Source organism: Giraffa tippelskirchi, chromosome 9 (assembly GCF_054371585.1).
Source record: "Giraffa tippelskirchi isolate mGirTip1 chromosome 9, T2T-mGirTip1v1.2.pri, whole genome shotgun sequence".
Lineage (NCBI taxonomy): Eukaryota > Metazoa > Chordata > Mammalia > Artiodactyla > Giraffidae > Giraffa > Giraffa tippelskirchi.
In genome coordinates this window covers 136,433,097-136,459,079 of record NC_137283.1, presented here as the reverse complement: position 1 = coordinate 136,459,079, position 25,983 = coordinate 136,433,097, and the positions used below count along the sequence as shown (strand labels likewise).

The following is a 25,983-nucleotide window of genomic DNA, read 5'->3' as shown; positions in this document are numbered from 1 at the left end:
AATAATACAAACTGAGCAGGGTTGCTGTACAGTTTCAACAAGAGAATGTATAGACATAGATTCCATTTCTCTGTTTCCATTCTCCCTCAAACCCCTTCCTAGTTACTCAAGCCTAAAAGAAATTAAACAGGTCTAATAGTGAATATCATATGGTGATTTTGAACTATGTGTCATGAGCCCAATGTGCTGTATCTCTTTACTTTGTAATTTGTGTGCATAGGCTACTACACTTATTAATCAAAGGCTATGACCTATGTCTTTTTGTTCAGTAAAAAGAAAATTAAAAGAGGAGGTAAAGGTTGTAGAACACCTACATTATTAAATAATCTTGTGTCCATGTCACTTTTCTAAAACAAGTGAGCTTTTGACTAGTCAAGGTATTCTGTCAATTTATTTCCAGTCTCGTTTCAAAATTTCTTGAATGGAACTAGTGGGAAAACTGGAGGAAAGATCATCAAGGTTGCTTTTCTTTAGGGCAAGATTTATAGCATTCCCATCCCCAATTCTGAAGGCTGTGTGCTATGCTTAGCTGTGTCCAACTCTTTGCAACCCAATGGACTGTAGCTGCCAGGCATCTCTGTCCATGGGGATTCTCTAGGCAAGAATACTGGAGTGGGTTGCCATGCCCTCCTCTAGGGGATCTTCGCAACCCAGGGATCAAACCCAGGTCTCCCTCATTGCAGACAGATGCTTTACCATCTGAGCAACCAGGGAAGCCCATAAATACTGGAGTGGGTAGCATATCCCTTTTCCAGGTGATCTTCCTGACCCAGGAATCAAATCGGGGTCTCCTGCATTGCAGGCAGTTCTTTACCAGTTGAGCTACCTAGCCCAATTCTGAAGGCTAGGTCTCTCCTGAATACCTGTAATGGACAAAGCTATACAGATTATTTGCTCAACCACAATGTGACCTGAAATAATCTCACAGAAAAATAATTTCACTGACAGTTTTTTCCCATTGAACTGCAGCTCCTTCCAGAAAGGAAGGAATCATCTCAATCAGGTGTGTCTTTAATTCTAGGAAATAATTATTGCCTGGAAGACTAAACTATTAGGACTTAAAATACAAATTAAACCACAGCTCCTAGAGTTTTTCAGATTGTTCTTTAGAGTTTTCTCACATTCAGTTTTAACCTTATCAAGACAATTTTTCTTTGCTCGTGAAGGTAAAAACGCAATAAAGTGTTTCAAACATCAAATAATAATTATCTATAAATTAATAAGCAGCATCCTAAGCTTTCTGAGAACAAGCCAGACAGTAGAATTCCTTTGTGCAGGGTTAATGAATAGCATAGATTAGAAAACCACTAGCAATGTAATCTCTTCAACGATGGTAGGTTTAAAACTGTAAATTAGAATGAAAATAACAAGGCCATAACTTGGTATATAATTAATTTCTCCAATTATACTTTTGTAATGTACTTTTAATTTGCCTCCATTCAGGCAATTCAGGACTAAAACTTGATCATTAGGATATTAAAGATGCCATATATTCTTTATTATTCTCATAGTCATCCATTATTATTGATTCTACATTTCTTATACCAGAAGGCAAAAGCTAAATAGGAAAATGTATCAATAACAACACTTTTAAGTATTTTTTAATTTGGAAGATTTGAGAATCTTGTTAAGGATTTTTATCACTAATTGGAATTCAGACTGTCACTGTATAATCTAGTTTATACTCAAGGACAAGTTACTGTTTTGAAAACAAAAAAATTCTAAATGTTGGAAGATCTATAAAGCAACACTGATAAATTTCACATATTCAAAATAATTGCACCACTGGCCCAGACCACCTATCTCCCTCCGTTTTATCCCTGATTTCAAAGTTCCATTTCAACACTGAGTCAGAGAGACATCTGTTAATAGATCAGCAGTCCATCTGCCTGCCCTCACATTCCTTTCAGTGCTCTCCTCTGTCAGCTTAGTGATGCCTGAGTCCCAGCAAATAATCCAGCTTTCTCAATCCTTATCTCAGTTTTCATCCCACTCATCTCTGGTCTGTTGTTTTTTCTCACTCAGCAATACCATCAACCCCCATCACTTTCCCTTTCTTCAGCATCCTCTGGGACTGTCAGTAAAGGCCATCACATCATCAATCAACTTTTCCTCAAAACCCTTGCTCCACCTTCTTACCTTGTTATGCAAGATGGCAATATGTGCCATATACTCAACAGCGTTTGTTGCCAATCATGCTTTGAAAAAGCCAGATTAGATTTCTTAGCACCTCTGTTTGGGCAGTGTGCTCTGTGAATCCCCAAGACAGAATAGCCTGAGTATTATCTGGATTCACTGGACCCAAAAATCTCCTATAAAGAAACATCCATAGGAGAGTGCTGCCTTAGTTGTGGCTTGGCTTTCTACACAGCTTCTCCCACACTCTTGAGCAGAAATGGCCTCTTTTCCAGCTTTTTCTGCCCAGAGGCCAAGAACTAGGCAGGTGCTCTCTAACATAACCTCTGAGAAACTTCACCACCTTTACTCAACCACAGTCTTACTGTCATCATCTAGTAACCCCCAAGACACTTCTTCCTATTCCTTAATCACTTTGGTGGCTGATTAATAATTTTCTTCTCTATTCTTTCACAAGCAATCATTCTGTGCAAATTCAATATTTGCTCTATGATTCAGCTAATACTAACAATCCAGATCCATTCCCTTCCTCCCATCCCCACTATTGCTCAGTTGTGTCTGATTTTTGCAACCGCGTGGACTATAGCCTGCCAGGCTCCTCTGTCCATGAAATTCTCCAGGTAAGAATACTGGAGTGGGTTGCCATTCCCGTTTCCAAAAATAACAACTCTAGTAGTTATAATCACTGATATATTACTTTTGAATGTCTTCTGGTCACCAATGAGTATCTTTAACACCTGACATATATTATCTTATTTAATGTCCACAAGCATTGTGAGTGAAAGACATGCCATTGCTTCCAATTTACTGATGAAGATAACAATAGTATTTAACAAGTCCAAGTTTACGCAGGACATTAAGTAGCAGAACCAGGATTCAGAGCCATATTTAGTGGATCCACAATGTTCTCCCTGATTTATTGCTATCCAAATTCTTTCATCAGAACTCTGTACCTCGACTTTACATCACCAACAGGCATGGACATTTGTTGCATCTTATGATTATCCTATACTGTTTCTTCTCCAAGTTTTTATATTCTGCAGTTCTCTCTTGACTAAGACTTTCTGTACCCTCCCCTATCTTCTCTCTCTCTCTTTTTTTTTCTGGGTCTACACTGTGGCGTGCAGGCTTTCTCTAGTTTGGTGCACAGGTCCAGTAGTTGGTGCCACGTAGGCTTAGTTGCTCTACCTCATGTGGGATCTTAGTTCCCCAACCAGGGATCGAACCAATGTACCCTGCATTGGGAGGCAGATTCTTAACCACTGGACCGCTAGGGAAGTACTTCCTCCCTCAGTTTCACTGGCTGTCCTTCTCCTCATCATGCCCTCCAGTCATTTCTCTTATACCCCCACTCTTCATCACAGAGATCTCATTTTTATCTGCTGAAATGACAGGTCCTCTCTCTAACTACCAGAGATTCCTACAGTGTGTTTAATGTGGAGTGGACCCAACAAGTGGGGCATGGTTTGTAGACAGTTTAGAGCAAAGATAACATGGCAAGATTATAAAACACATTTATCATCATCTGAGAGGTCATCTAAAGTATCACCTTCTCCCTCAATGATCTGGTGCCACTAGGGACCAAGCTCTCCCAGAACCAGCTTCACATGTTTGCTGTCATCCCTTACTCCTCCATAGCCCCTTCTCTCTGCGCCCAGAGTGTATCCTCTAAAATCACAAACTTTGGGTATGTTGAGATTAGACAGGACCATAAAATTCATGTAGCCCAAACCCTTAGTTTTACAGATAAAGAATGGAGGCCTGAAGAAGCCCACAAACTGATATTATCAAAAAGAAATTGCAGAAAGATTAGATAAAGGTAACAGAATGTGCTGATGTCCTTTAAAAAGAGAGATTTGCCTCCCCATTACATCCCTGTCTATTTTTTATCTGCCACGCTGTTGTGGTTTTAGATCTAAGTCTGTTACGAACCCCCCGTGCACATATATTTCTCTTGCTCACTCACTGGTTGAGAAGCTCATATGTAATCAGAGAAAAGAAGGGCCCACTGCTTTTCACAGCAGCACACTGAGGCTCTTTCTGTTGGGTGGGACACTCAGTCTAGATTTCCTTTGCACCAGATGGCTGTCCCCCAGAGGCCCCAGAGCTCCTGGGATCATTAGGATTCCAGATGTGCTTGCTACCGCTGATCTGGGGAAATGTGATGCCAGTTCTGTTCTTGCCAAGTGTGTTTTCAGCTGTTAGACTATATTCAGATATATTGTTTGGTATGCTTTTAATACATATGATAATTTTCATTTTCTGTTTTGATCCTCAAAATAGGCATTATTTAGTATTTAAAGATATTTAGAGTTTAGGTAGTTAACAAACACTGCTGTATGAATAGCGCGTTCTAGAAATGTATTAATGGATATCTGAGACAAGCTGATTCCCAGAGTTCCAAGATGTCTTCTTAACACATTGAACTTGTTCTGAATTCAATTATACCCTTTCCAATTTGCAGAATAACTCATTTTGCATGTTTGTCAGTAGGATGTACTTCAATATTAGGGGAAAAAAGTTTTTACTTTAATGTGCTGCAGATTGAAAACCCTTATTAAGGCTTGTCTGCCTTATTTCCCTGTTGTACTAATTAAAAGTACTAATTATTTCCATGCTAGTATCTCAAGACCATCTTGTGATGCATGAAAGTTTTGAGGGTATTTAAAAAAAAAAAAAACTGACTGACTTTGGGAATCATATGAGAGAACTGATGTTCTTTAGTCTCAATTAAAAAAATTTTTTACGTCAGTCCGTTTGACTTTCGTTCTTACTTCTTTGGTTTCAGGTCTGTTCTGGATTTCTGCCATGTGCCATGTGGGAAGTAGTTGCCAGAAACCTTTTTCTTTATATAGCAGTTAGTGTAATTAATGCTGAAAGGAGACTCACCTCCCTCCTGAAGCTAATAAGCTTCTGAAAAGCAGTTTTCGTACTGAATTCTTTTCATTTATGAAGGAGTTAAACCAGATTTTCAGGATCCTTCTTTCATCTAAAGTCAAGGATTCTCTTAGACCTTAGGGTCATTTTTCTAATTCTTAAATCAACCCATTTGTTACTCACATGAGAAATAATCCAGGTGTGCTTAGGCAGGAAGTCAGTTATTTACTTTTCTATGCAAAAGGTAGGAGAATGGAAGAAAGATTATCTTTCCAGCTGGAAGGCAATCCTTTCCCAGAGATATATATAATCTCTTTAATTTTTTTTTTGTTTAGAATCCAGAACAATTATACTCTGAATAATTATTAAGTCACATAAATTGAGCGAGCATTCATATTGGGGGGTAAGGTTTCTATTCACACATTGACAGGTACAAAATTTTGTGAGTTATGTGAATTATCTATAGTATGTTCTATGTGTGTGCTAAGTCATTCAGTCGTGTCCAGCTCTTTATGACCTTATGGACTGTAGCCCGCCAAGCTCCTCTGTCCATGGGATTCTCCAGGCAAGAGTACTGGAGTGGGTTGTCATGCCTTCCTTCGGGGGATCTTCCTGACTCAGGGATCAAACCCATGTTTTCTGTGTCTCCTGCATTGTCAGGAGGGCTCCTTACCACTAGGGCCACCTGGAAAGCCCCTATCTACAGTATACTATTCTCAATGGCAAGTTTATTCTATTTTAAATTCTCTGAGTTTGCAAACATATTAACTTATTTGCTCCCTTCAGTCTACCTTTGCTTGAGAAAAGAGAGTATTTGGGGGAAGCTGTTTCAGTAGATTCAGACTAGACAAGCAGACATAAAATAAAGTAAAACCTTCCTAAGAAGTGAGTGTATGGATAACTGAAATTGAGTTTATTTTACAAAAATAAGGCCAATTAAAATGAATCTCACGAGTGGAATGTATTCACTCAACAATGATTTTATTTATAAGTAATACAGCAGCATTAGAGATGCTTGCTGTGGGTGCCTTGTTGTTCAACTGCAATGATGTGGGAGGTGTAGGGAAAAAAACAGCAGTAGTGGCTTCTACCTAAATCCAATTAGCATTTGGGAGTTAATATCCTCATGATTTTTAAGGAGAAGACTGGAACTCAAAAGGTAGCAGACCACTCCATTCTGCAGTTAGTATAATTATCTCAAAAACCTTTAACATTCACTAGTTACAATGTAGTTATTTCAGATATTTGAGTTTCTGGCAAGCTACTGCAGAATAGTCATTTCTTAATGATTTTTTAAAAATGACTTATCTAGGGCTATTGATAGAAACAGCTAACTTTGGGGATGCAGCATAGAAGCTATTATTGGAAGAGAAAATACCCAATAGTATATAAAATATGTTGGAACTGACTCATATGTAAATTTTTTTTTAACTTCTTTCACTCTTAAATTCTAGTTCCTGGAATCCTCTCTTCACAACTGACTCACAATTTATTTTGGGACAAACCTGCCAGTACTACAACCCTTTCACTATACATTAGAATTCACACAGAAAAGTCAGAGACTAATGGAATAATCAGATAAGACTAACTAAGGAGCCTTTCATATATGTGGCCCTTTGTTACCATGGAGCATCTGGCCTCCAAGTCCAGGCTGACCTAAAGTTTCTGAGTTTTTTTAAATTAATTTGACATTTTAAAAATTTTATTTATTTATTTAGTGGCCATGCACTGTGGTCTGTGGGATCTTATTTCTTCCTCCTGCACTGGAAGCATAGTCTTAACCACTAGACTACCAGGGAAGTCCAGCTCTGTTTTGAAATTAAGTTTCTTAATGGTGTGTTTGGAAAAATGAGTTGATTAGAAATACCGAGCTCATAATTTAAGTGAAACACTTGATCTTTTACTTTATTTACAATAGTTATTGTTTTCTACTTCCTTCCTGTCAAAATCTTTCTAAACCTTTTAATAATGAATTTCATGATTTTTAAGTAATCCCTTTTCTTTTTTCTAAAAAGAGTTTGAAGCTACATTTTCATCTTTATCTTAATTGCTTTCTTTCTTCTCTTTGGTTTACCGTGTTCAGCTAATTTGGTTTCAGAGTGTACAGTGACTCCCTGGCTTGAAGAAGATTCTCTTCAGGGACTAGAATCTTTCTCCTAGAATGAATCTGAGCATGTCCCTTCCCTATAGAAAGAGCCAACCAAAGAAGATACCACACAATAATTATTTTTATGGCTCTACAGAAGATTGCCCAACCTCAACCTGCGTCTCATTTTAACAGAGAAATACTCTTACTCAGTTTCAGTTCAGTTCAGTTGCTCAGTCATGTCTGACTCTTTGCGACCCCATGACTGCAGCGCAACAGGCTTCCCTGTCCATCATCAACTCCCGGAGCTTGCTCAAGCTCATGTCCATCCAGTCAGTGATACTATCCAACCATCTCATTCTCTGTCGCCCCCTTCTCCTCCTGCCTCCAATCTTTCCCAGCATCAGGGTCTTTTCCAGTGAGTCAGCTCTTCACATCAGGTGGCAAAAGCACTGGAACTTCAGCTTCAGCATCAGTCCTTCCAATGAATATTCAGGACTGATCTCCTTTAGGATGGACTGGTTGGATCTCCTCGCAGTCCAAGGGACTCTCAAGAGTCTTCCCCAACACCACAGTTCAAAAGCATCAATTCTTTGGTGCTCAGTTTTCTTTATAGTCCGACTTGCACATCCATACATGACTACTGGAAAAAACATAGCTTTGACTAATGGACCTTTGTCTTCCCAACCAAGGAATCGAACCCAGATCTCCCGCATTGCAGGCGGATTTTTTACTGTCTGAGCCACCAGAGAAGGCCTTACTCTGTTTAACCAAAGCCTTTATACTTCAAACCCAGCCTGTTTACTCTTGTTTCATGCATAATGCAGATAGCCCACCACCTCCTAATAAAAAAGCTCTCCATACACCAAAAAATGTGTTCACTTACCATCTGGACTTCTCTTCAAGAAAATGAATAACAGTCCTGTTTACTTGAATCATCTTGCCATTTTCCTGGTTATCTTTTAAATAATTTCTAAGTTCTCCAATTAAGTCTCCAAACATGGATTCCAGGAGTTTATGCTTTCAGGGTAATATTAAGATCACCTAGGACTCCTTCACATCATACTCTCATTTTACATTTATTTACTTTTACATTAGTCTTTTAAAATGCCTTATTATAAAAAACATGATTTTTGAATCTTGATTCAGATTTGTTTTGAATGCAACTGATTAGTTTCAAGTATGGGTGTCTATATAGAGTAGAGGTTTTAATGCAACATAACATACATAAAATTTCTCCAGGAAACATCTATAGAAATTATAACTAGAGCTAAAATATCTTTATGGTTTCTCTATTTAATTTTTGTTCCTAATATTTTTCTCCATTTAATGTTGGATGAATTTTCCAGTTCTATGTTTTTCCAGCAAGTTTCTGGCCAAAAAAAAAACCCCAGAAACTAGCTGCATAATACCAGTACAATAACTAGGCCAATTTAATTTGGCGTCAGTGTGATTATGAACAAATTTAGAGCCTTTTGGAATGTTTTGAGTTATTTCTGCATGAATTATATTCGAATCTCAGGTTTATTATTCCCCCTTTTTTTTTTGGAAATCAGGCTGAAAATGATTATAGTAGATGCAAGTATACAATTTGTAGTCCATTAATTTTGTTAATCCCTCTGAAGTTTCAGACCTTCAGAACTGGTAACCTTGACTGACACTGGCATTATTCAGCGTGGGTCTTTGGGAAGTTCAATAAAATGCTGCCCTGGCATGTGTATTTTCATTTACCTTGGAAGAGAATCAGGTCCATGGGGAAAAGTAGGCAATGGAAAACATTATTTCCATGGGGAAAGTAGGCAATGGAAATAATGGAAATAAACTCCTAGAGCTTAAAGGAAAATCTTCAGAGGGGAACTTTGACATTCCCCATCCCCTTTTTCTCCATGACATAAAATAAACCTGTCATGAATTTGTGCTAGAGGGCCTTGTCTTTGCATATCATTTGTTCATTTATTGTTTTTATAGTAACAATTTTTATTAGGGCCTTTCTTGATCATTAGGGCATTCATTCCTGTACTACACTTCCTAGATATGAACAAAGTAGTTCTGTTTACATTAAGATAAGCAGATATATAGATAGACATTTATAGACATAGATGCTAGATAATTTTTAAATTATGAAGACAATATAATATTACTAAAAATCAAAGAAGAAAAAAGGAAAGCATCTATGATCCCACTACAGTAAAACAACAAACATTGCTTCATGCACTGACCTGTCTACTGTTCATACACAGTTGAAATGTAATGTTATATTGTGATTTCTTTTATTTAACATAATATAGGTAACATTTCTCAATATCATCAGAAACATTTCAGAGGCACCATGTGAATAGTGGCTATGTCTTTCTTTACTCAGTCATTTCATTAAAAATTAGGTTGCTTCCAGTGTTCTGTAATTGTGAACAATGTTAAAACAGCTTTGTGCATATAATCATATGAATTGTTTATTTAGGGCAAATTACCTAAAATGAAGCAAATAAAAGAATTGAGGATCTTAAAATTCTTAAAATAAGTTATAATAGCTTTCAGAAAGTGTTATGAAAATTAAAATAAAATGAACAGCCTATGAGAATACTAGTCTTCCTAAACCCTTGCCAGCGTTAAATATTGCCGTTAGAAATTAATCCAAATGTTATTATGAAAACAATTTTCTTTTGAAACATGGATATTCTAACCAAATACCATCATTGCTAACCTTGTCTTCTTACATGGGAAAGACTCAAATAAGTTTTATTGAAAATATTTGAGCAGGCATTTTCCACTAAGCTTTCCAATGAATAGCTTGAATTATTTGAGGAGTGTGGTGATAAACCAGTGAATGGTCTTCAGTTATAATCTACCCGAGCAATCCTTGAGGCAGATTTTCCATAACTTCAAAAGCTAAAGTCTAATTCATCTCAAGGAGAGTTACATAAACTAATGTGTTCTGAATGTCTTTCTTCCAGCTTTACTCAGCAGTTTTAATGCAAGGTCAGATTCTGTTAATTATCACATCACACTCTTATGCCCTGCACTAAATGCCTTTTTGTGTACAAACTTCTTAGTGGCTTAAACTGGGAAACAAAGTACTGGTGAAAGAAGTGTTGAGTCTGAAAAGAATTGCAAAGGTTCTAAACAAACCTGTTCCTTTTTATTTGATTTCCCCATTTCTGACTCTAAGGCCCCATTCTTGCTCTTTCCTATAGGGAGAAAAATTTAGAGATGTATGTGTAAACATGCATATACACACATATACTCACACACAGAGGACATCATTGCAAATATGTATTTGCATCCATGTGCCTGGGCCTTTTCTGGAAGACGCACGAGAAACAGTTCATGGTGTAGGATTGGGGACAGATAATCAGAAGTAATCCTTCCCTTTAATAATCAGTTTAGTGAAGAAATGGATCACTTCCGTGAATATTCAGACTATTCTTCTATTGCTTTTAAAAAACTAAGCATATGTGACCAATATAAATGATCATAGAGTAAATGTAAGAAAGTGTAGTGACTTTAGCAGATTTTGATGTAGCAGACTGTTCCAACTCATTTTTCTTTATGCACTTGAATGCTGCAGGTTTCCTCTTCCTTTTTTCTTAATATTTTTCAAATATTTTTTGGCCACACCACACAGCATGTGGGACATTAGTTCCCCAAACAGGGATTGAACCCACACTCCCTGCAGTGGAGCGTGGAATCTAAACCACTGTTCCACCAGGGAAATCCAGCGACAGATTTACTCTTGTTAGGTTAAAATACTCAACAGAAAGCAGAAGAGAGAGTTTGGGCACCAAATCAAGGTAACTGACAACCACAGTATACATGAAACCAAGCCTTGTCATAAATCTACCCCCCAGTCTCTCTCTTCCGTGACTCCAGTGATTTGTAGCAACCAACCACAGCAGGTATAAGTTCTGAATTTTCCTTCTGTTTGTAAAGAGGGTTTGGAACTCACCATTGGAAACCTTGGGATACACAGAAGATAAAGTAACATGAGCAATCACCTGTATCTATTTGCCTAGGACACAATTCTGTTTTGTGCAGAACTGAGGAATAAGATATGTTTAAAAGTAAAACCACAGTTTACCATTCCTTTATATACGAAGTTATCAATTGATTGCCTACTAAGTTTGATGCTAGTATGCTACTATGCTACAGCACTGGAAACTCGTGAATAATTCAGAACACAGTCTTTTTTCTACAGGGCTTATAACCTAGTAAGATCTAAATTATAAGTAAAAAGCAAGAGAAAAACTCCATTTTATTCAGGAAGTATAATTTTTGTGCTTTGTTTTGCTTCCTCTCTCTCCCTTTTTTGTTTCTATTTCCTATAAATGGAGAATTATCCTTACTTAACTTTTTAGGATTACTTTGTGAACAGGTATCATCTTTTTTGTTGTTGTCACTAGGTCATGTCCGACTCTTCGTAACCCCATGGACTGCAGCAAGCCAGGCTCCTCTGTCCCCCACTGTCTCCTGGAGTTTGCTCAAATTCATGTCCGTTGAGTCAGTGATCCTATCTAATCATCTAATCCTCTGCTGCCCACTTCTCCTTTGGCCTTCTATCTTTCCCAGCGTCAGGGTCTTTTCCAGTGAGTCAGCTTCTTGCATCAGGTGGCCAAAGTATTGGAGCTTCAGCTTCAGCATCAGTCCTTTCAATGACTATTCAATATTGATTTTTTTTTAGGATAAAAAAAATGTCATCTTTATCTCCCCACAACAAACTAATGATTGATACCATAATATATTTTATATCACCTCTGAAGAAAGTGAACACTGATGCTACTGAGAATGAATTTCATTTGTTCTTCTCTTTCAAACAGGTTAAAAGGCAGATATAAAGCCTTAACATTCAAAAAAATAAATTTCAAATTTTCAAATAAGATTTTATTAATATACTTGTGTGTAATAGTTATAAGTCATTTGACTTCAAGTACCTATATATTTGGAGGCAGTGTGGTATAACAATTAAAATGGGCTTGATAGCTGCATTTACCTTTTCCAAGGTACCTCAGTTTCCTCAGCTGTAAAGTGAGGATAGTGATAATAATACCTTTCTCATAAGGATGCTGTAAGCATAAAGCAAGTTAGTGTATCTGAAACACATAGAACACAATGCGCTTTCTCCTTTGGTTTAACTGTAGTCTTTTGTCCTAGAAAGCTACAGCTTATTTATTTCCTTGCAAGGTTTTCCAGCAATACCTGCCATTTTTCTGAACTGGATGGGTGATTATCACTTTGCTTCAGCCCTTAGGTAACTCCCAGATAAGTTCCAAGGGACATACATTCAGTAACCAACATAGCTTCTGAGACCAAGGACTAAGAATGTGGGTTGTGGGGGGTGGGGGAGTTCCAACTCTTCAAGATTGTCACTAAACTGGGGTGGGGGTGGAGTACAGGCAGCTAAAAGCATTACAAAGCTTTCTCATAATTGTTCACTTACTCCCTCTCCCTTTTTTATTGTTTTTGATTGCTTTATTGTTTTTGATTATAAACCTTTGATTGTTTTCCAGAGTTTTAACAAATTTAGTTGACAATTTTTGTTTACTTTTTGATGTTTCTGTCAGGGTCAGGAGCTTAGAGGTGCATTCTCTGCCATTTGGCTGATGACACCTTCCTAGATAAGATTTTGAAGGTTAGCTTGTCCATGCTTTGTTCTTTCCTGCAAAAAAGACAAGAGTACCCAGAGGTTGTTCTGAGGCTAAACTGAATAATGAGGTAATTAATGTGCCTGGCCCATTGTAAACAGTCCATAATTTTTTTTTTTAGTAATTATTATACTTCAGCAATACGTGAACTGTGAAATTCCAGATGTTCAAGCTGGTTTTAGGAAAGGCAGAGGAACCAGAGATCAGGTTGCCAACATCCACTGGATTATCGAAAAAGCAAGAGAGTTCCAGAAAAACATCTATTTCTGCTTTATTGACTATGCCAAAGCCTTTGACTGTGTGGATCACAATAAACTGTGGAAAATTCTGAAAGAGATGGGAATACCAGACCACCTGTCTCTTGAGAAACCTGTATGCAGGTCAGGAAGCAACAGTTAGAACTGGACATGGAACAACAGACTGGTTCCAAATAGGAAAAGGAGTACGTCAAGGCTGTATATTGTCACCCTGCTTACTTAACTTATATGCAGAGTACATCATGAGAAACGCTGGGCTGGAGGAAGCACAAGCTGGAATCAAGATTGCCAGGAGAAATATCAATAACCTCAGATATGCAGATGACACCACCCTTATGGCACAAAGTGAAGAAGAACTAAAAGAGCCTCTTGATGAAAGTGAAAGAGGAGAGTGAAAAAGTTGGCTTAAAGCTCAACATTCAGAAAACAGATCAAGGCATCTGGTCCCATCACTTCATGGCAAATAGATGGGGAAACAGTGGAAACAGTGTCAGACTTTATTTTTTTGGACTCCAAAATCACTGCAGATAGTGATTGCAGCCATGAAATTAAAAGACGCTTACTGCTTGGAAGGAAAGTTATGACCAACCTAGATAGCATATTAAAAAGCAGAGACATTACTTTGCCAACAAAGGTCCATCTAGTCAAGGCTATGGTTTTTCCAGTGGTCATATATGGATGTGAGAGTTGGACGGTGAAGAAACCTGAGCACCGCAGAATTGATGCTTTTAAACTGTGGCATTGTAGAAGACTCTTGAGAGTCCCTTGCACTGCAAGGAGATCCAACCAGTCCATCCTAAAGGAGATCAGCCCTGGGTGTTCATTGGAAGGACTAATGTTGAAGCTGAACCTCCAATACTTTGGCCACCTCATGTGAAGAGTTGACTCATTGGAAAAGACTCTGATGCTGGGAAGGATTGGGGGCAGGAGGAGAAGGGGATGACAAAGGATGAGATGGCTGTATGGCATCACCGACTCGATGGACATGAGTTTGTGTAAACTCCGGGAGTTGGTGATGGACAGGGAGGCCTGGCGTGCTGCGATTCATGGGGTCGCAGAGTCGGACACGACTGAGTGACTGAACTGAACTGAACTGAGACTGAAATAAACTGACTTGAAATGCTTGATATTCTAAGTTAAGGAAAATTTCAATACCAGATTGTAGTAACCTTTACTTCCCTTTTAAGATGGCTAAGGGTAGCACTATTGCTTCTTCAGTAGTGGTCTCTTGCCTTTAAATATCTGGAATGTCTATTTGATCCTTGGCCAAACTCTGGATCCACAATTATATTTCATAAATATTACAGGATCTCTATAAGGAATGATAAAATATGAACTCAATTCATGTAAGGCTTTCCTAGAGCCCATTGAAAAATAAATAGAAAAGAAAATATAGACAGAAAGAAAAGGTAAAAGTAAAGTTGCATGTGGAATACCTGCAAAGGGAAACAACTCATGCAGGATCTCCTGGGAACACTCACAGACTCACACTGTTATTCTGCTTACTTCCCAGAAGTTAGAGTTCAAGTGATCTGGCTGGGATCAGAACCTTGCATCTCTTAAAGTTGAAATTTAGTACTCAGTAAAACTATCCACTTCTCCACATGTTATATAGATGTTTTTCATTCCCTGGACATTCTCCTACTTATTTCTTCATGGGCCTAATGACCTACCCACTGAATACCAAAGAGATGTTGGATAAAGAATCATTGTCAAGATGTATGATTAACTTGGCTAAACGTTAACACAGTTTTGCAATGAAAACCTTCCATCTCTGCTATTTAAAACTTTGTAAGAGATGTATTTATGGTGGTTTTGCTTATGCAAAAACTGCATTTCATAATTGTCAGGTATTGTTTTGAACATGTGTTTCATATCAGATACAAGAAAGGTCAAATGAGAGCTGAAAAAAAAAAATGTTGGCCGGATCTGCTGTGAGTGAGTCTTCCAGCACATCTGGGAACCTCTGTAAAAAATTAACATTCTGGACTCATGGGAGGGCAAGATTATTAACTGTTTTTGCAGAAGCAGTCTATATAAGCCAAGGCATATAAGAAATATTTTTAGACCTGTAGACCATTAAATACTGTACAGTTAGTCCACTGCAAGGGAAAAACAGTGGGCACTTAAATGAAGATGTCTAGTTCCATTCACAGAGGAAAACAAAATAAATTGTGCATTTGATGGCAATTGCATTTGACAATTTAGATTCTATGGTTAAAGTGTTACTAGAAAATTGAATGTCAGACTTTTTTATTAAAAGAAAATTAAACATTAAGAGTTATAGAACAGAGCAAATTATAATCATATTGGCCTTGAATCTGACATAGCTTCTGTGTAGAGAAGCAGTGGAAATATTTCTCCTAGAACCTCACACAAAGTCTAGATCCAAATTTCTACTTTTTCTTCCCCTCCTGTCAAGTACCTTTTTGGAGGTAAGCTCAAGGAGAAAATCATTGAGAAATATATTGCCATTTGCAATGAGATATTCAAAACATTTCTGTTTTCCCCAGAAAGCCTAGGTATGGATGTTTGTTCATCGTTTAACTTCAATCTGGGAATTATTCTTTCTGTTACCTTTAGAATGTACACTGACCTTGAAATAATCATGTTTAGTTTCTCCCCTGTACCTGGTAGATAAATACAATTTAATCCATGTTATTTCTGTTTGGTTGAAGTTGGTTTAAGCATGTTAGAGATCCCTGGGGAGCTTAAAATTATACTGACACTCCGGTCTCCTCTCTTCTTGCCTGCGATCCTGACACTGGTGTTTATTTTTTAAGTTCCTCCATGATTGAAAACCACTGGGAAACATGTGTCTTAGATGGAGGAAAGAATCTAATAAAGGACTAGACATGGGTCAGTCATGGACAAATCCAAATTATTTATCAAATAGAGTCTGAATCTATACAGATAGTTTTGAAGATTACTTTTTCCCAGCCACATAGTGTGTTATTATCACAGATAATAATCTGAAAGATGAAAAGCCAATCGTTAATAATTTTTCCAATAAATACATTCAGTAATGGAGTATAGCCTACACAATTTTCTGTATTTTTATGCAAAAAAAAAAATGGTTTGGATGACAATGTCAAGAACTAAATATCAGGTCAGCCTGGGCTGGGGAACAATTTCTTTCACTCCTAATTATTTATGGGAACATCAGTTACTCTGAGTTGACCCTACTCTAAATCATTTCAGTCCCCCAACACTAAGAATTCAGAAGGGTTAAAGTGCTAGGGGAAATAAAGACCCATGTGTTAAACCACAGTATTTTGGCATAATGACTATCTTTTTAATTTGAATAGCTTGAGTGAGATTTATAGTCTTTATTTTTAACTGTTTAGAGATTAAAAACTCAACCATTCAGCACGTTTGTTGAATACCTACTGTGTGCCACGCAAACCTTTATGACTCATGAAACTTACAAGAGACCATTTTAATAAATGAAGAAGACAATTACATATGAAGTGGTGTTAAGTGCCATGGAAAAATATAAAGCAGGAAGGGGAAAGAAGTTTTCATTTTAAACAGGGTATCAGGAAATGCTTTGCAGAGAAGATGATGTGTAAGCAGAAACCTGAAGGAGATTAAAGTTATGCAGATATTGAAGTAGAGAAAGTTCCAGTCTCAGTGCTCAACAATCACAGTGCCTAGAAATAAGTCTTTTTACTTTTGCCAATATTATTTGTACATAGATAATTCAATTAACAGAGTAAACTTCTTCCATCAAAAGATTTTCTTTTCCACCCTCCACTCTAATGTGATATTCCCATTAACACATTTGACTGTGTAATTGTGGACAATAACTGACCAATTATTGAAACCTAGAAGAAGCTAAATCTAACCTTAAATTTAACCCTAATTTTAACTTTGCCAATTTTTCCAATAAGGAGACAGAGCTTAAGAGAGATTGTGTAACTTGTCCAGGGTCACATGCACAGTCAAGTGTGGGGCTGCTATGTTTTATTCCAGGTCTGTCTGACTCCAAAGCCCATGATCTAAACAGCTATATCTTATTATCTCTGTCAACTTTGATCTAAAATCAACAATAGGACTTCCCTGGTGGTACAGTAAACAGGAATCCACTTGCCAACGTAGGGGACATGGGTTCGATCACTGCTCCAGAAATATCCTACATGCGGTGGAGCAGCTAAGCCCATAAACTACAACTACTGAGCCTGAATTCTAGAGCCCACCCGTCACAACTAATGAGGCCCATGAGCTAGAGCCTGTGCTCCATAACAAGAGAAGTCACCACAATGAAAAGCCTGTACACTGCAACAAAGAATAGCCCCCACTCGCAGCAACTAGAGAATGCCCACGAGCAATAGCAAAGACCCAGCCAGCCAAAAATAAATAAATAAATGAAAATAAACGGGAAATGCAAGGAAGTTTCTCTTAACCACAGTGGATGTATTATAAACAATATAAATAACTTTTGTATCTTTTTCTGTAAGTCACTTTACCTTCTTCTTCAGAAATCCATTTTCCCATCTGTTTAATAAGGGCTGAACTAAGTCATTTGTTAAATCCTTTCTACACACAAAATAATATTATTCAGTGATATATTCACTTTGGCCACTTTAACATGTTTTGAGTCCTACCAAATCTTAGAACTGGTCGTGGAACAACAGACTGGTTCCAAATAGGGAAAGGAGTACGTCAAGGCTGTATATTGTCACCCTGCTTGTTTAACTTATATGCAGAGTACATCATGAGAAACGCTGGGCTGGAGGAAGCACAAGCTGGAATCAAGATTGCCAGGAGAAATATCAATAACCTCAGATATGCAGATGATACAATACTTCTGGCAGAAAGCAAAGAAGAACTAAAGACCCTCTTGATGAAAGTGAAGGAGAAGAGTGAAAATGTTGACTTAAAGCTCAACATTCACAAAACTAAGATCATGGCATCTGGTCCCATCATTTCATGGCAAATAGATGAGGAAACAATGGAAACAGTGGCAGACTTTATTTTTGGGAGCTCCAAAATCACTGCAGATGGTGACTGCAGCCATGAAATAAACAGACTCTTACTCCTTGAAAGAAAAGTTATGACCAACCTAGACAGCATATTAAAAAGCAGAGACATTACTTTGCCAATAAAGGTCCATCTAGTCAAAGCTCTGGTTTTTCCAGTAGTCATGTATGGATGTGAGAACTGGACTATAGAGAAAGCTGAGCACCAAAGAATTGATGCTTTCGAACTGTGGTGTTGGAGAAGATTCTTGAGAGTCTCTTGGACTGCAAGAAGATCCAACCAGTTCATCCTAAAGGAAATCAGTCCTGAATATTCATTGGAAGGACTGATGCTGAAGCTGAAACTCTAATACTTTGGCCACCTGATGCAAAGAACTGAGTCATTTGAAAAGACCCTGGAAAAATTGAAGGGAGGAGGAGAAGGGGACGACAGAGGATGAGATGGTTGAATGGCATCACCGACTCAATGGACATAAGTTTGAGTAAACTCCAGGAGTTGGCGGTAGACAGGGAGGCCTGGGGTGCTGCAGTCCACGGGGTCACAAAGAGTCGGATACGATTAAACGACTGAACTGAACTGAACTGAAATCAATGGCACAGTCAATAAACATGCATTGATTGCTTTTTCAGAGCTAGGCACAATCTACGAACACCATGACCCCAAATAATTTTTGCTTAAGAATTTAATTATATGCTTTGGTATAGAATTTATAAAGGTTTGACCTGGATTCCAGTCAAACCAACTCTGTGTGCCTATTTTCCTATGTGTTTTAACTCATAATTGCAGATGTGTTATTGTTGATTCTGGCAATATTATTGAAAAAATATGTAAGAAAATGGACTACCTTAAAGCACCCCAAATGATCATATATTGCTGTACTCCCTACTGATTTCATCTTATTTGTTACTTCCATCATGCTCATCTCAATCACCAGCATTAGAAAATAAGTTCCATGAGGGCAGGGACACATCCATTACCCATCTGTACGTGTGGCTCCTATTATTGTACCTACTATACAATTGGTTATCCACAAATATTTATTGAATGAAGTGGATAATTAAATTAATTTCAAAACTGAGGATAGGTCTCAGTTTTAAGAAACCTGTATCAGTTCTCCACTGAAATGTCACAGTGGAGACTTGGACTCCAGCCCTCAGTCTGTCACTAACTTAAGCTATGCTGCTCCGTAGTCTTAGTTTCCTCATCCATAAAGTAAAGAGGAAGGAGAGGAAAGATTTCTCCCAGCTCCCCAAATTGCTGATCCTCCGAGCTCTTCTATTGTTGTAGAACATAGAAAACATCTAATTTAATAGAGTTAAGTTTAACCTGGATATCTTGACTTTACGAAACTGAAACACTTACTGGGCCAGGCAGGAAGCATACACAAGAAAAATGGGTTGGGTGGTAAATTGCCTTAGGCAAGTCACAAGGGCTAAACTGAAAAATATGAAATCCCAACAAGAATACAAGTGAAATAAAGCCACCAGAGGAAGATCGGTTGTCTAGTTGCTTGGAACCATGATCTTTTCAGGGGCCAAGAATAGTCTCTATGCTCCATGGTATGTATAGGGATGTAATTAACATCGAGCAACTGGATGAGGATGAATCACTAGCTTATAAATGATAAGACTTGTGATCTCTAGGACTTCCCTGATTGGTGGTCCAGAGGTTGGGAATCCACCTGCCAATTCAGGAGACACAGGTTAGAACCTTGGTTCAGGAAGATCCCACATGCTACAGGCAACTAAGCCTGGGCACCACAACCACTGATCCCATGCGCTACAGCCTGAATGCTACAACTGTGCAGAAGCTCACATGCCCTAGAGCCCATGTTTTGCAACAAGAGAAGCAACTACAATGAGAAGCCTGCACACCACAACTAGAGAGTAGCCCCCACTCGCAGCAATTAGAGAAAACCTGAGCACAGCAATGAAGACCCAGTGAAGCCAAAAATAAATAAATAATTAATTAAATAGAAAAAAGAAACTTGTGATCTCTGATGAGATTCCTCGACCAAGCTCTTGATCAGACTTCAACCTGTCCTTGTCCAAACTGTCATCTTTATGAGGGCGGAGGTTAGTACCAGAGCTGCTGGACTGTGGGATGTTTGCTGTAGTGAAATACTGTGAGTGGATTCTAATCCTGCCCTGAGTGAGGTGGAAAATTGTAGCCCAGGGGGTGGAAGCCAGAGAAACCTACCTGCGCGTGACTATGTAAGTTGAAACCTCACCACTAGGCACCCAAAAGGGTTGTAGTCTGAGCAAATTAAAAATAAAACAAGTGCTCCTAGGGGGACTGAAGACCCAGCACATACACAGGGGACCACAGGGGCTTGGAAAACCTGCCATGCATGCTGACTTAAACACAGTGCAAAATGGTCCCTTTAGCTGCCAGAGACTGTGGACAGCTGAGATCACATTTGACTATCCTCCTGGTCACCAAGTCCTGAAGTTCTGAAATGTTTTGGACTCCTCTATCTTCCCTCATGTTTAGCCTCTTATCAAGTCTTCCCAGATGATTCCAGTCCCCCTTCATAACCATCCCTTCTTTTCCATATTCACAGTCCCCATTCCCATCATGCTGTCACCGACTACCCTCTGATGGTACAGCAGACCCCTAATCTCCTCAGTTTGGGTCTTTTCTGACTCTGACCTCTCACACAAACTGCCAAGGCTCTTGAATTTCCTCAGGGTGAAGGACTCATTGACATTCAAAGCCTTCCACTATCTGGCTTCTACCTAGTCTCCAATCATTTCTCCCAGGAGCCTTCTCCTCCCATGAAATTGTTCAACCAACAGTTGCTAAGACACACCTTGTTAAATCGTGCTTCCATGCCCTTGTATGGTTATGCCAATTTGTATACTTTTCTACTGCCTGCCCACCAATCCAAATATTGCCAGTAATTTTTTTTTTTTTTTTGGCTGTGCCACAAGGCCCTCAGGATCTTAGTTCCCCAACCAGGAATCAAATATGTGCCCCCTGCAGTGGAAGCACAGAGTCTTAACCATTGGATCACCAGGGAAGTCCTGTCACTATTTCGAAAGCATGTCAAATCTTCATCACTGAAGCCTTGTTTGACAGCTTTGCCCACACTGTTGCTTCCTCCTTTAAACTGACCAATTTTAATAACTATGCCACAGTCTTCACATTGGGTTTGGAGATACTTAATATCAGGCTGCATATGGTTTTGTGGTTGTCTATATGCTGTTCCCAAATCAGAACATAAAATCCAAAGGATCAAGTTTCCTTTGTGTCCTTATCAGGATTGCATCTGGGATTTAAATAAATGATTAATAAATATGCTTTGGATGTAATAAACCCATCCAAGAGAAAAAGATCAAGAAGGGTTTTCTTCCTCCCAGATACACAGAACTGAATTCAAAATTAATGTTTGCAGGATGGTTTTACATCCTGTGGTAGCATCCAAGGGACATTTCTAAAGCCTTACAACAGCAATTTGAGAAGAAAAATTCCATTTCTCTGGATATAAAGTTTTCTTGCTTACTTTTGAACATCATATAACCTAAGATGGGAAAGAAGGAAAACAACCAAAGAGCCTATTGTGGATTTATCACTACTTCAGCCACTTATGAAAGGTCTTATGAAGACTCAGCAGGACTGACATCCGATATAGACTTTTCTCATTCTGTGAAGTACCTAAAACTATGGGAATCAGTTTCAGAGCATAACTTACAAACAATTGCAGTTTATATAATTATGAATGAATTTGCATAAACTTGTGCTAAAAATATACTCCATGAACTCTATAGATACCTTGCTGTGGATACTTTGGTGCCTGGGAATCATGAAAAATAGCATGTTCTTCTTACACAAAGAGCAAGAAGGCATTCTTGATAACTGAGTTTAACAGAAGCAACTTCAACAATGTAGAAGATTTTTCCAACAAAAAGTGATAAAGAACTATTCATAAGTAAATGAGATTTCAAGGAATGATATCTGACACAAACACCACAATTAGAGCTGAATGCAGGAAGAATGCTCATACATGGCAATTTTCCCTAATGGGTCCATAGTTATAAAATCAATTAGAACCCTTCAAGTAAAGAGGTATCAAAGTGTGGATAAGTCACAGTGCATTCTTTACTTTCACAGTACTTTCAGTTTACAGGTTTTTGGGAAACACTTTAATTATTCACATTTGGAAATAATGCTTGTAATTCTTCCCAAGTTGTTCCTCAAAACCAGTTCTTGTTTTTGGGGCTATTATCTGGCCCTGGCCTGAGAGCTCCTAAGGAATTAGCTCACAGAACTGAGAGGATTTATTGTGGAGTAAAGTGACCTCACCAAGAAGGCAATGGCACCCCACTCCAGTACTCCTGCCTGGAGAATCCCATGGATGGAGGAGCCTGGTAGGCTGCAGTCCATGGGGTCGCTAGGAGTCAGACACGACTGAGCGACTTCCCTTTCACTTTTCTCTTTCATGCATTGGAGAAGGAAATGGCAGCCCACTCCAGTGTTCTTGCCTGGAGAATCCCAGGGACAGGGGAGCCTGGTGGGCTGCCGTCTATGGGGTCGCACAGAGTCGGATGCAACTGAAGCGACTTAGCAGCAGCAGCAGCAGCAGCAGAGTGACCTCAATAAACAGACTTAAAACCATTTCATGTGGAACATTGGAAGGAAAGAGCATCAGCTAACCTGAGAAGGGAAGGTTAATGTGAAACATATTATCTATTTTCCAATATTCTAGATATTATATTATCAAAGAGAGAGTAGACCTCTTCTATGTAACTCACCAGTGAGCTAGAACCAGTGAGGAAAATTTCAAGTATCCAGATTTGAGTTCAACTTGTAAAGAATTTTCTAACAAAGGGAGAAATATTTCAGTGGAAGATGTAATTCCTTTGAAGGAATTTAGACTGGGGCTGCTTAGTGAAGTTTGAGAAGTGCTTTTGCTTTGCTGCTCAAAATGTTATCCATGGAATGCTGCTGATCTGCATATTCTTTTTTCCTCCTTGAGATTTAAATTTTAATGATAATTTTCACCATGACTTGACTTCTAAAATTATGGTTCCTATCAATTAAAAATGTACTACATTACCAGAGACATTACTTTGCCGTCAAAGGTCCATCTAGTCAAAGTTACGGTTTTTCCAGTAGTCATGTATGGAGGTGAGAGTTGGACCATAAAGAAGGCTGAGCGCTGAAGAAATGATGCTTTCAAACTGTGGTGATGGAGAATACTATTGAGAATCCCTTGCACAGCAAGGAGATCAAACCAGTCAACCCTAAAGGAAATCAACTCTGAATATTCATTGGAAGGACTGAGGCTGAAGCTGCAACTCCAGTACTTTGGCCACCTGACTCATTGGAAAAGACCCTGATGTTGGGAAAGATTGAAGGTAGGAGGAGAAGGGGACGACAGAGGATGAGATGCCTGGATAGCATCACCGACCCGATGGACATGAGTTTGAGCAAGCTCTGGGAGATAGTGAATGACAGGGAAGCCTGGTGTGCTGCAGTTCATGGGGTCGCACAGAGTTAGACACACAGGAGCCACTGAACAGCAACAACATTACCAGAAGATTCCATTAATAAAATATAGACCACTTACATACTTATGTATGAAATATTTTATGTGTATATCTGATACATTAACAGACAAAAGATGATGATTTATTAGTAGATGTTTTTGTTGTGGGTGTGAGTAAGAACACAATATGAAGTCTACCCTCTTAACAAATTTTTGTGTGAAATACAGTAATATTAACTATAGTCACAATGTTGTTAGGCAGATCTCCAAAACTTAATCTTCTTACATAACTGCAACTTTATACACATGGTATGGCAACTCCCTATTTCCCCTTCCCCTGGCCCCTGGCAACCAACATTCTACTTTCTGCTTTTACATGTTTCACTACTAATGCCTCTAGTAAGCCGTATCATGCAGTATCTGTTCTGTGTCTGACTTATTTCACATAGCATGGTGTCTTGAAGTTTCATTCATGCCATTGCATATGGCAGGATTTCCTTCTAAGTCAGAATAATATTCCATTGTATGTATATACTACATTTTTTTAATCCATTCATCTGTCCGTAAGCATTTAGATTGTTTCTACCTCTTGGCTGTTGTGAATTGTGCTGCAGTGAATGTGGGGGATGTGAAGAACCCTTTGAGATCCTGATTTCTACACATCCCCTGATGGTAGTTCAGAATAAGAGAAAGAGTTTGTGCCAAGTTGTAAATGAACACACTGCTTCCTTCTTCAATAAAGACTTGTTATGAAAAGAAAATGTTAACAGAACTAAACAATATAGTAGTAACAGTCTTGCTGCAATAAAAGGTCTATTTTGAGTATCTTGAGAATACTTTGACTATTGCTGGAACGGAAGAAATTTATCCTTTAAATAATAAATACTAGGGAATTTTCACAGTAATAAAAATATTACAATGCAATATATACATATATGTAAATGTAACTTCCACTTTAATACTAAGATTTGTATTTCCCCAGTTGAAAATATGTTTGAAAGCTAAACATCACAATCATAAAATCACACACACACACACACACACACAAATAAAATGATCATTGCAGGTCTCTGGTGTTTATTGAAAAAGTCTATTAGTTGAATGTGCATTAGGCAGTCTTTAGGTTGAATAATATATATTGCATATATGCATGTGCTACTATTTTAAAATACAGATTCTGTTACAATGATAAAATATAAGAATTCATTTTAAAGTGTAACTGGATTAAAAGTAGCTCTTCCTTATTATGTGTTTTCCCAAGCATATATACTGAAAGTACCATCTCTGTTATGTAGAAGCCCAAAATGTTTTTTATGTGATATAAGAATATACATTACATAAATACGCTTGCTAATCAATGGCGGGGAGAGACTTTTGCATCAGGGCGTGCAGTTTGCATACCACAAAAGGCACAGGAAGAGGGAGAAAGTGGGAGAGGAACTCCAGTACCCATGCACCTTGGCAGTGAAACCGCATCAGGCCTGGGGACACCATCCATTCCAGTTTGTCCAAGACTGAAGGGTTTGCCAGCATTTGAGGCTTTCAGTGCTACAAGCAGCATAGTCCTGGACAAACCAGGAGGGTAGGTCACCTTAATCAGGGCAGAGATGTGCTGTATGTGCAAACTTCAACCTTGGAATCTTGCCCATTGATCTGTAGGCCTGAAACAGTGAATTCATTTTTTCTCATCACTTCTTTCCTCCTTATGTTTTCAAGGTGAAAGAGCCAAGTAATCACGCCAACATCCTGACCAAGCCTGACCCAAGAACCTTCTGGACTAATGATGACTCAGGTATTTTTGGAAAAGTACATTCTGGCCCTATGCTCTACAGGAAGCATGCTCTAGTAATAACCCTACACAAAGGCAAAGTTTGAGGAAAAATTTTGGCTTTGCTTGCTTTTTTCATTATACCTAGTGCAACACTGCTGCTTCTGCTGCTGCTAAGTCGCATCAGTCGTGTCGGACTCTGTGCGACCCCATAGACGGCAGCCCACCAGGCTCCTCCGTCCCTGGGATTCTCCAGGCAAGAACACTGGAGTGGGTTGCCATTTCCTTCTCCAACAGTGCAACACTAGAATGTACTTCACTATCACTTTTTTATAAGTCCCTTTATTATCTCTTCTTTTTCAATGTCTAAAGCATGTATACCATTAAATACAGCTTGATGAATTATGTATATCCAAGTGTTGAGGGAACAAAGCAATGAACCTATTTCGTGGAGTAGAGGACAGAGAAATAGGATAAGGTGGGCAAATACACAAGTTCCAGTGTCTCTTCCAGGGTGAAGAAAGTATTAAAAACCCTAGGTGAAAGTGAGAGTCACTCAGTCGTGTCCGACTCTTTGTGATCCCATGCACTATACAGTTCATGGAATTCTCTAGGCCAGAATACTGGAGTGGGTAGCCTTTCCCTTCTCCAGGGGATCTTCCCAACCCAGGGATCGAACCCAGGTCTCCCGCATTGCAGGCGGATTCTTTACCAGCTGAGCCACAAGGGAAGCCCATTAAAAACCCTAA

At 38.6% G+C, this 25,983-nt stretch overlaps 1 protein-coding gene across 3 annotated transcripts in view; it reads left to right on the top strand.

Moving 5' to 3' along the window:
* Positions 1-25,983, top strand: part of SGK1 (serum/glucocorticoid regulated kinase 1) — a 111,230-nt gene that overhangs the window by 58,537 nt on the left and 26,710 nt on the right. For all 3 annotated transcript variants that reach the window (XM_081530689.1, XM_081530690.1, XM_081530691.1), the window contains exon 3: positions 25,183-25,258. In XM_081530689.1, coding sequence (XP_081386815.1) covers positions 25,183-25,258 — 76 coding nt within the window. The remainder of the gene's footprint in view (positions 1-25,182; positions 25,259-25,983) is intronic.